General features: G+C 31.5%; 1 protein-coding gene across 1 annotated transcript in view; it reads left to right on the top strand.

The window, feature by feature from the left end:
* YTHDC2 (YTH domain containing 2) overlaps positions 1-11447 on the top strand; it is a 64693-nt gene extending 53246 nt beyond the window's left edge. The window contains exons 26-30 of the mRNA XM_043920157.1: positions 2281-2458; positions 7122-7325; positions 8075-8257; positions 9480-9567; positions 9682-11447. Of these exons, the coding sequence (XP_043776092.1) occupies positions 2281-2458; positions 7122-7325; positions 8075-8257; positions 9480-9560 (646 nt within the window). The 3' untranslated portion in view covers positions 9561-9567; positions 9682-11447. The remainder of the gene's footprint in view (positions 1-2280; positions 2459-7121; positions 7326-8074; positions 8258-9479; positions 9568-9681) is intronic.
* Positions 11448-12182: the final 735 nt, after the last annotated feature.

Here is a 12182-nt window from a genome sequence, read left to right as displayed (position 1 = left end):
AATATAGATCAGATAATTTCTTTTAGTAAAAACATTTTATTAAAGTTATTTTTAAAAGCTTAAGAAACTATTAAAACATGGAAATTGCCCATATCCCATTATAAAATTAAACCAGTGTTTAAATTGTCATTTTTTACATAATAATTTGCTTACAAAGAATAAACATCTTTTCTATAAGAAAAATGAGATATAACTGAGTTATCAGAATTCTTTGTTCCTCTTAAATGAAAATGTAGGTGGAAGGTTTTATACAAATGCTTTGTTTCTACATGTATGAAATTTGAGGGGGAGCCAAAATTTGGGGAGGAAGAGAGAGGAAAGCGAGAATAGAGCACAGAATCAAAGATCAAATTGGAAACTGCAAAAGTAGGCATTTGGTTCTATTGGAAGCATCATTTTTTTTTAATAAGGTATTACTCTCAAATAAGTTCTGTTACCTAGTTTTCAGGTAGATAATCTGCCAAGGTAAGAATGATGGAATTTTAGAGGTATAACTTGATAATTCACTGAACTTCAATTCTTGAAGACAAAAGCCCTTAAAAGTTGGTTTTTTATATTTATCAAGTTCTTAATAATTATTCACATGTTTATTTATTATATATTTTTGTTAGCATTTTTAGGCTTTAGCTATTTTATTTCATTTGTGAAAGAAATATTGAATTCAAGATATTTATTGAAAGAGAAGCAAATTGTGGGGATAAGCTATTTAAACTTATTTTGAAGGCAGAGTAATTATAATTGCAAGACTCAGTGGAAGTTTATGAACTGTTTATGACTTATTCTTTTTATGCTCTGTTTAATTATTATATATAAACACAGCAAAGTAAATGATTGTTGTTGTTCAGTCTCCCAGTTGTGTCTAACTCTTTGTGACCCCATGGACTGCAGCACTCCATGCCTCTCTGTCCCCCACCATCTCCTGAAGTTTGCCCAAGTTCATGTCCATTGCATCAGTGATGCCATCCAGCCATCTCATCCTCAGACGATTTTCACCTATTTGCTGTATCTACCCAATTATTTTTTCCTTGCTTGCTTTCTTTCTTGTTCACGTATTTCAAAATCAGTCTCTCATATCATGTCATTTTACTCCTCTGTATTTAGAATTGTATTTCTTAAAAAACAGAGGCACTTTTCCTTTACAATCAAAATCCAGTAATCAGTCCCAATAAAATAATCATTTTCCCAGTTCTCAAACTATGTTTATTTGAAACAGCATTTAGGGCGGACTCAACTCATGCACTGTGTTAGGGTGTCTTGTTTCTTGAATCTCTTGTGATCTAGAGCAGTTTGTTCCTTTGTTGACTTTTCTTAGGAAACTAGGTCAGTGGTATGAGATGTACCACATTCTGGATATGTCTCTTTTTATTGCTATACCCTGCATATTTCATGGATGTGGTTAGCTATCAAGGCTTGATTAGATCCAGTATTTTGGCAAGAACATTTTTTTTCTTTTGGCAGGAATATTTTATAGGTAATGCTGTGAACTTTATATTATACTGCTTTAGGAAGTACTTAATGTCTTCTTTGTTTTTAATGTCTGGTTTTCCACTGAGATGTATACTTTAAAAAAAATTATAAAATTCTTGACTGTCATTTTTGCTGCATTTATTCATAGAACTTTAAAACAGAAGAATCTTAGCATTTAGCCAGTTTAATCCCTTTATTTAACAGCTAAGGATATTAGCTAAATTAAATTAAAAGAGAAATTAAAAGACTTGCCTAGGATCACCTACCTCATTAGTTGTAAATTTAGTTCTGTCTGAAAATCTTCTCTTCTGACTCTAGTCCAGTATTATTTCCATTTTGCCATGCTTTAATTTTTAGTATGCTTTTGAAATCTGTTTGGTTTTAAGATATACACAAGTGGAAGAGGAGTAGGTGATTTTTTAGTAACGGCCATTAGCATAGATGTGTTTAAATAATTTTAAAATGGTAAAGACATTAGGCATCGATATATGACATTATAATTGTTTAGGATTTCTTCTAGACTGTCATAAAAGATGTTAGGAGTTTTGTAAGGGAAATAATACATGGGTATCTAAATTAAAATTTTTATAGGTTGTTTTTAATGTATTTTTGTATTGTTTTAAAAAAATGTAATCTTTTTAAGTGTACCCTAATAGTACAATCCTTTCTTCTAAGTGTAATAGAAGAATGAAACTACCTTTTTAAATGCTATTCCATATATCACAGAATCATTGAACTTTGGTTTGAAATGGAGTCTGCTTTGTATTATGATCTTATGTGTAACTGATCTTTGCTTCCTTCTTTTTACTCAAGAGTACTGATGAAATCTCCAGCTCCAGCACTACACCAACCTCAGAAGTATAAAGATAGAGGAATTTTGCATCCTAAACGAAGCACTGAGGACCGGTCAGATCAATCTTCTGTGAAATCTACAGACAGCAGTAATTATCCAAGCCCTTGTGCTAGTCCTTCTCCTCCATCCTCAGGAAAGGTAGAGTATCAGGGATTTGTAGCACATCTGGTGTTACTTATTTAAACAAAATTATAAATAATTCTACTTTTAAATCACTGATCATGGCCTCTGTTCTAGATACAAATAGAAGTTTGCAAACAGTAAATTTTTTAGTTTTTCCTGCTTGCCAGGTATTTTTGGTCGGTATCATCCAAGGAAGTTTTCATACTAGTAGACCATTCCCTGATGGCATGTGGCTAAGCAGTTCATGATTCCCTTTCTGTACCTTTAGAACCTTTTTTTTGTTAAATACAAATGACAAGAGGAATTTCTTAAATTAATTTTGATTTGTACTTTCAGAATTGAAAACAATCTTTCATTCTTAACTGATTTCTTCAATTCAGTGGTTATATTAAAAATACAACACTAGATGGGGTTAGGAAGATAAGGAAATGTTGATAAAGAATTGAGAACTATGTATCTTTTATAAAGTTTATGATATGAATGATTTCAACTATTTAGAATAATTTTAATTTAACACCTGAATAAGTATTTGGTTAGTGTTTTTTAGCTATGTGATGTAGTTCTGGTGAAAATGTCTGCTAAAATACTATTGTTAAATAAGAGGAAAAGAAATGTTTTTGCAGATTTATATTCTTAGGTTTTAAGAGTATTTTTGGTTTTAATTTTAAGTGCCTTTATTAAGGCATAATTTACATGATAAAATTCACCAATTCAAACTGTTCAATTCAGTGAATTTTGACAAGTGTATGCAATCATGAACTGTACTATAGCCTCATGGATAGCATTCCCATTACCCTCGGATTCTGGCAACCACTAAGCTGCTCTTTGTTCTTAAAGCTTTGCTTCTTTTTGGAACTTCCTGTAAAGGAAATGTGTATAACTTTTTGTGACTGGCTTACTTCACTTTTGAAATTCATTTGTAAATTATTGAGTTTATTATTATTATTATATTAGTTATATTATATATAATATACAATGTTATATATTTTATATTATATTAATATAAATATATTTAATTATATTTGATTTATATTAAATTCTATTTATATAAAAATTATATATAAATATATAGATTATAAATTATTTACATATAAATTATATATAAACAATATATAATTATAATTTTATATAATTGATAATTATATTATATTTAATTATATTAAATTATATTTATAATATTTGAATTATTATATATTATGAATATTATAACTATTAACATTAATATATTATATTAATATTATATATTACATATAATATATCATATAATAGTATATGTTATTTATATTAGTATTATGTATAATATAATATAAATTATATTTTATATTATATATTATATGTTATATATAATATACTACAATATAACATAATAATTTAATATTATATATTAATATTATGTATAATATAATATACTAATTATTATATATAATATATATTAATAATATATTATGCAAGTAGAAGATAATTAATATAAGTGGAATATTAATATAATTATATATTAGTTACATATATTATTGTTATAATTATTATATTATTAGTTTATTACTTGTTATTGCTGAATAGTATGTATTCCATTGTGTGGATATATCCTGTTCAGTTCAGTTCAGTCACTCTGCTGTGTCTGACTCTTTGTGACCCCATGGACTACAGCACACCAGGCCTCCCTGTCCATCACCAATTCCCGGAGCTTACCCAAACTCATGTCCACTGAGTCGATGCCATCCAACCATCTCATCTTCTGTCGTTCCCTTCTCTTCCCACCTTCAATCTTTCCCAGCATCAGGGTCTTTTCAAATGAGTCAGTTCTTCACATCAGGTGGCCAAAGTACTGGAGTTTCAGCTTCAGCATCAGTCGTTCCAATGAACACTCCTTTAGGATGGACTGGTTGGGTCTCCTTGCAGTCCAAGGGACTCTCAAAAGTCTTCTCCAACATCACAGTTCAGAAGCATCAATTCTTCGGCACTCAGCTTTCCTCACAGTCCAACTCTCACATCCATACATGACCACTGGAAAAACCATAGCCTTGACTAGACAGACCTTTGTTGGCAAAGTAATGTTTCTGCTTTTTAATATGCTGTCTAGGTTTGTCATAAATTTTCTTCCTAGGAACAAGCATCTTTTAATTTCATGCCTGCAGTCACCATCTGCAGTGATTTTGGAGTCCCCCAAAATAAAGTCAGCCACTGTTTCCACTCTTTCCCCATCTATTTACCATGAAGTGATGGGACCAGATGCCATGATCCTAGTTTTATGAATGTTGAGTTTTCAGCCAACTTTTCACTCTCCTCTTTTGCTTTCATCAAGAGGCTCTTAAGTTCTTCGCTTTCTGCCAAAAGGGTGGTGTCATCTACATATCTGAGGTTATTGATATTTCTTCTGGCAGTCTTGATTCCAGATTTGTTTATAAACAGTATGTTCATCTATTCACCATGCATGGACTTTTGGATTGTTTCTACTTTTTGGCTATTATTAATAATATTCAGGTACACATCTTTATGTACAGATGTGTTCTCTGATCTTGGGTCCATACCCATGAGTGTGTTTGTTGGGTTGTGTGGTGAGTGTAACTTTACAAGAAACTACTCAACTGTTTTCCAAAACAGCTGCACTATTTTCTGTCCCCTTCAGTAATCTATGAGGATTCCATTTGCTCAATATTCTTAACAGTGCTTGACATTACTAGACTCTTAATTTTAGCTATTTAGATGTATAGTGAAGCGCCATTGTAGTTTTAACTTGTGTTTTCCCAATGATTAAGTATTATATTGACCATCATTTCACATGCTTTTTTCCATTTCTGAATCTTCTTTGGTGAAATATCTGTTCAAGTTTTTGTTAAAGTTTTTTAGGTTGTTTATTGGTTGTCTTTTTTTATTTAGTTGTAAGAGTTCTCTATACAAGTTTTAATTATCTGTGTTGTAAACACTTTTTTCAATAGTCTGTGCTTGCATTTACATTTTATTAATGGTTTCTTTTTTTGTCTTCATGTAACCCACCATTTTATTTATTTATTTAAGAGTGTTTTTAACTTTTTTTAGTTTTTAACTTTTTATTGAGGTATACTTAATTTACAATATCATATTAGTTTTAGGTGTACAACATAATGATTCAATATTTTTATGGATCATACTCCATTTAAAATTTGTTACAAAATAATGGTTATATTTTCCTGTTCTATACAATGTGTCCTTGTTATTTATTTTTAATTTTATTTTTATTTTATATTAGAGTATAGTTGGTTTACAATATTGTGTTAGTTTCAGGTGTACATCAAGGTGATTCAGTTATCTTTTAAAGAACAAATGCTTTTAATTTTGATGGAAGTCCATTTAATTTATTTTTAATATTTCATCTGTATTTTCTATTACAGTTCATATTTTTTGTGTCTAAGAAGTCCTTGCCTAATCAAAGATTTCAGAGATTTTCTACTGTGCTTTCTTCTAGCGATTTTATAGTTGGAACTCTTTGCATGCTGTACCTCACTTGGTCATTATGTATTACCCTTTTAAAATATTGCTGGATTTGATTTTGCTCCATCAAAAATTTTATTAAATGAGGGATCTTTGTTTATGAGGGATGCTATTCTCTAGTTATCTTTCCTTGTGTTATCTTTGTATGATTTTGGTATCAGGGTTGTGTGGTTATGTTATGGTTAGTGGGGAAGTGGTCCTTTGACTTCGATTTTTGAAAGAGATGTATAGGCTTAATATTATTCCTTCCTTAAGTGCTTGATGGAATTCACTACTTAAGTCATTTTTACCTTGTCCTAATGTATCTTGAATCAGCATTATGCCCTTTCAGTTATAGTTTGAGAACCTTGCAACAGTATATTTATATTATTACCCTTCAGTCCTTTGTTGATATTGGTTTCTTGCATTTTATTTCTACATGTTACAAATGTCAGAATATATTAGTTTTTATTTTACACAATTACCTTTATATCAAAAGTCAAGAAAGTGTCTTTTATATTTACTAGGGCAGAGGGTGGTTTTTATTCTGGTACGAATTTATTTACAGCACTAGGGATCCTTCCATGGGCTGATGTGCTAGGTATTACACATTCTTTCCATTCTGTCTGGGAAAAAGATGAAATATTCCCAAACATGTATGAGCTCTAAGAACTCTTTTTCTTTGAATTTTTCCTTGCTTCAGGTCATTGTTTCTTACTATGTTCAGGTCTTTACTTAGCCAAACACTTGTGAGGACCCCTTCTGTAGTTCCCTGTTTTCTTCCCATGCAGCTCCCTTCCATCTGGTACACTGCCATGCAAAATCTAGTTAACTTGGCCTCTAAAATGTAAGTTCAGTGAGGCCATTGGATTCCGTTTGTGTTTCCCTTCCTGCATTGTCACCTGGAAACTGTATCCAGGCAGTAAGCTGAAGCAGTTTTTGTTTTGTTTTCAGTCTTTGCAAGTTTATTAAGATATTTTCTGAAAGTACATTTGGAGTATAAATCAGAGTTTACTATTCTGAATGCTCTGAAAATCAGGACTTGGTTTTGGTTCTTTCACCTCACTTTGATTGAGTCTTGTGTAAGTTTTCAGCCATGATAGAGCTACTTAAATTTGTTGAATATTTGGTGAAATATTTTGGTTTATATATTTATAAGATGTTATTTAATTGAGCCTATTGATTTTGAAAGGTCAAGTTTCATTTCAAGAATTTATGCATTTTTTTTTAGGGCTCAAAATCTCCTTCACCAAAACCAAACATGCCTATTCGATACTTCATAATGAAGAGTAGCAATCTGAGAAACCTTGAAATTTCTCAACAGAAGGGTATCTGGTCCACAACTCCTAGTAATGAGCGGAAGCTAAATCGAGCCTTTTGGGAAAGCAGCGTGGTTTACTTGGTATTTTCTGTTCAAGGATCTGGACATTTCCAGGTGAGCCATCCTGAAACAGTAAAAGGACATTTTTCTGGCTGTAGATTAGATCAGTTAAATCATAGAGGTTAAGAAGAAGCTGGGTTTTTATTGCATTGGAACATAAGAATGCATTGTGCTTGACTGAGGATGAGGAATATATTGCACCTCTTCAAAGGAATGGTATAGAGGGATCCCTTTGTTTTTGCCTTGTTTTCCCACAGTCTCTCCAGATAAACAATTTTTCCTTCTAAGGACAACTTAAGATTTCAGGTGGATTAAAAGTAATGAGTAGTGTGACTTTGTGATAAAATGTTTATTTAAATAGTGCCAAAGAGATTAGTCCGACCATCAAGAAACTAAGTGTGTTTCTTAACTCAGCTTGACTTGATGTATATCTGAATTTATAAAATAATGGATTTATTATTTGATATAATTATCATTTTTTGAACTAAAAACCTGGAAGTTAGATTGTATTCATATGGTAAAGGAATAAATGTGGGTTTAGAACTATGATACATTATTTAGAAAATATGTGTTTGTATTTAAAATTATTTTAGAAAGCTGAAATCGGTCTTTCCTCTAAAATTTTCTAATTCATCTTCTTATAAGAAATACTTAATGAGTGTCTTTCTGGAATTTTGTTAGATATCTATTATTTTTATATTACATTGTTACCTTAAAAGTACAAAAACCTCAGGGCTTTCTCAGATAAATTGAATTTAGAGGTCTTAATATCATCCTCCCCTTTTCCCTCATTTTACTCACAGGGATTTTCTAGAATGTCTTCTGAGATAGGAAGGGAGAAGAGTCAGGATTGGGGCTCAGCTGGACTAGGAGGAGTGTTTAAGGTGGAGTGGATACGGAAAGAAAGTCTTCCGTTTCAGTTTGCACACCATTTACTCAATCCTTGGAATGACAACAAGAAAGTCCAGATAAGCAGAGATGGGCAGGTATACAATGGCATTTAATGTTTTTCTTCCACTCTTTGTTTTGTTTGGCTGTTACTGAGTGACTTGTTTGAGAAACAAATGCAAGAATACAAATTGTATATTCCCTGTGCACATGGGAAGATAATGGTTCAATTTGTAGAAGAGTTAGTTAAAAACCTACCTGCAAAGGTGCCTGACAGAGCTCTTTTTTTTTTTTTTTAAACATTTTGTAAACCTGACTTTGCTCTGTCATTGTATATATAATCTTTCATGTCAGTTCTTGGAGGTTCCTATTGTCTAACTAACGTGATATAATAAAAAACCTAGTGTAATCTGAAGTAATTTCACTAAAGTCTAAGGATAAGAACAGTATCTAAGTTCTTTATGGATTTAACTAATGATATAAATAGCAGCAATTTTATATTTTTGTGGCTTGTTTTATTTGTGTTATGCTTTGCCTTCATGATACTGCTGATAGGCATTTTAAACTAGTTAAGGTGATAGGAATTAACATATATATATTGATGACTGTGCTAGTTTCTTTATATGAGGTAGTTCAATTCTTAAGCCTAAAATAAGTTATTGACCAAGATTTTTGTAGGAGAAAATAGATTCAGAGAATCTATTTAGAGAGCTATCTAGTTATTCATTTAGAGAGTTATCTAAGGCTACATCTAATACTTCATCTGAACGAGTGTGACTCTTCAAATAACCGCATGAAAACTCTTAAGGTTCTTTTTAAGTGCACATGGTGTCACAAGAGGACAATAAATGACATTCTTTTCAATTATGTGAGAATATTTTAATTTTTATTCGATAATAATTTTGAAATCAATTTCATTCCTTAAGAATATTACATAGTATCTAAGAATCTTTCTTGAGGGAAAAAATGCAAACATCTAAAATGCTAAGTATTAACATAAACGTTTGGAAGTACAAAAGCTGAGTACTTTTGCTAAATCTTCATGAAAACAAAATTCACTATTTCCTGGGAGAAAAAATTCCAGAAGAACTCCCCAGAAATTTTTCACCATTTTGTCATGGGCAGTTGTAATATTTGCAGGTTAACTGCAACCTTGGACGTTGGGAAGTCAACTCTAAATCTTCATGAAAAGCATTAGAGCAGTGAAGGCATAACACATGATTTTAGTAGAAATATGAAATTTGATTTTCTTACATTTTTATCAGTATAGGTTTCAATCTAGTTGTTTTTATGTTTATTGTGACTTTTGGTTTATACTAGGAACTAGAACCTCAGGTTGGTGAACAGTTGCTCCAGTTATGGGAACGCCTTCCGCTGGGAGAAAAAACCACAACTGATTAATATTCAGGTTATACCATACTTAACTTTGAGTACAGGCATTATTTGTTATCATTAAGGAAATCTTTCAGATTATTTATATTTTCTTTTTTCCTTCTCCTTTTTTTGTTTTTAACTCTTTCAGAACTCTTAGCTTTCAGAAGAACATCATGCTTCCTTATAACCATTGAATGCACTGACGTCCAAAAACTGAGATGGGGTTGTGTTATGAATGAGCTTTTCTGGTTGAAAGTGTTTCTTGAGGACCACCATCTTCATATAAAAGAGAAAAGGATAATTTAATTTTTATAGTGATCATAGGGAATGATTATGTGTTTGTTAATATGTTTATAATTGAATGAAGTAGTTGTTTCTTTATTTAACACAGCAGCAGTTAACATATTTAATTTGAAGTTAAACAGTTGTTTGAAACACTGACTTAGATCTCTAATTGGTGATTTGTTTTAATGCAAGATAAATTGTTTACTTTTAAGAAAAGTCTGATTTTATCTGTCCACCTGAGCACTATTATAGAAGAGTCAACTCTAAAGATTTATCATTAAAAACAAAGAAAAGCAAATGACCAAAATGTAAAAATGTCCCTTTAAAAAAGTACATGCTATTTAAGGACTATTCATTCTGCCATTTTTAACCTGAGGTACCTTAAGGAAAAAAAAAAAAATAAGAAAGAATCTTCTTGTTCTGCAACTATGTGAAACACAGTAAAAACTGAAGAAAGGCAGAATTCCTTCCTGACTTGAATCACATCAGATTAAGTGCTTAATAGAGGTGCTACCTCTATTAATCTGATGTGTCCAAACCATCCTTTCTCCTACATGACAATCTTCACATATTATCTCTGATATAAAAACAGTGATTATGAACTCTTCATTTTGGCTAGAGAAACTTGATTTAGACAAGTTAAAGATTTAAGCAAGTTATACAAGTTGGAAAAAAAATGCTTGTAACAGTTAATGGTAACTTGGTTTCTGTATTTTTCCAAACTGAAGCTCCCAAACAACATACAATGTTTTCTAGTACTTTTTATCCTACTTATGTTTCCAGGTAAGATTTCTCTCTTGCTCCTTTTTTTTTTTTTTTTTTGCATTTGTGGTTTAATAAATGGAGAGTAACTTTTTGTAAACCCATGTTAGTGCCAACTCTTACCTTTCTTTGCCATCTCAGAATTATTTGGTTTGATCTCTTTACCACAGTTGTCTATAAAATTTCCTTAGAGGCTTTCTGAAGGGAAATGGAAGTTCAAGGAGAAATGAAAGAATTGTATTGGTTGCTGAGTTCTAAGTGAAACAGGTTTGATAGCACTTCTCATGATGCATTTGGGTCATTGCTATGTAACAAAAAACCAACATGAATCTAATTTAAACACAAAAAGAGTAAGTGTTCTGCTTCTTTATTTAAGAGTAAAGAAGTGAAAAGTCATTCATCAACATAAAATCTTGGGCACTCTTCTCTACTTTCTCTGGGAAAGCATTGTATGTTGGTGCATTAGTTTAAAATGCTGGCTGTAACTTTTGCCTGTACTTGTAGTTACTGGGATTTTGTTTGTTTTATACTTTGAAACATACCTGTAAATTGAGCCTGTGTGACTTATGTTCCACTATATGTATATTACAGTTCTTTTCCTATTAGAGCAAGTTGTGGTTTTCTGATAATGTATACATTTATTTAGGTATATATTTAGCAGTTCACAGTATTCTAATCTGGAAGTAAGAGCTTCTGAAAAATAGAACTTGTTTCAATTTCCACCTGTTTTCTAATCTCTATCCCTGTATGTAAATAATGAGTTTGTTGATATTTAAGATGAACACAATTTGAATGTAATTAAAATGCTGTTTTTTTTTTTGAGAGAGATGAACTCTAAATATACTTATTAAATGAAATTCTATTAAATCATTTAGATTTTGTTATTTCTGACATTATCAATGATCAACAATTATCCCTTGAGATATTAATGAATTTCATACACTTTGAAAAATACTAAATTGCAGTAGAAGGTGATGGCCTCACACCAGTACCTTTCCCTAGAAAAAAAATTACCTTATTATGATAGGGGCATGAGAAAAATCCCAAGGCTTGTTTTAACATAAAATCTGATTATTAATAGGCTATGTAGCTGTCCACCTTCTGTTCTCAAGACGGTGCATTATGCCATTGTATCCAGCCTCACTCTACCAATTACAGCAAAGATAAACAATAAGGAAAGAATAATCTCAGTTGAGTACTTCAAGGAAAGACATGTTCATTTAAGAATTTGTTCTCAGAGACTCATTCTTCACCATTTAAAATCTTATATCCTGAGACAGAGAAAATGTTGAGAAATAAGTCAAATGAACTTTACACCTGAATCAATACCAGGGTGAAAAGCTGGACACATAATTCACAGGTGACCACACGTCTTGGTCTGAGCAAGCTTCTCATACACAGATCCTCGCTGTGCTGCTGAGATCTCCATGATTGCTGTCTACCCAGAGGCCCACACAGTGCCAAGTGTGGCCAAGGCCACTGGGTGCATCATGGTTTTTCTAGCCAAATATGAATTTCTACTTGGCTGTCTAATAGAATCTCAAATTCAGTATATTCAAAATTTAGCCGCAATTCTTTCACCACAGTCTGTTCCACTTAAAG

This window comes from Cervus elaphus, chromosome 12, assembly GCF_910594005.1.
Source record: "Cervus elaphus chromosome 12, mCerEla1.1, whole genome shotgun sequence".
Classification (NCBI taxonomy): domain Eukaryota; kingdom Metazoa; phylum Chordata; class Mammalia; order Artiodactyla; family Cervidae; genus Cervus; species Cervus elaphus.
This window is presented reverse-complemented; position numbering and strand designations above follow the sequence as displayed.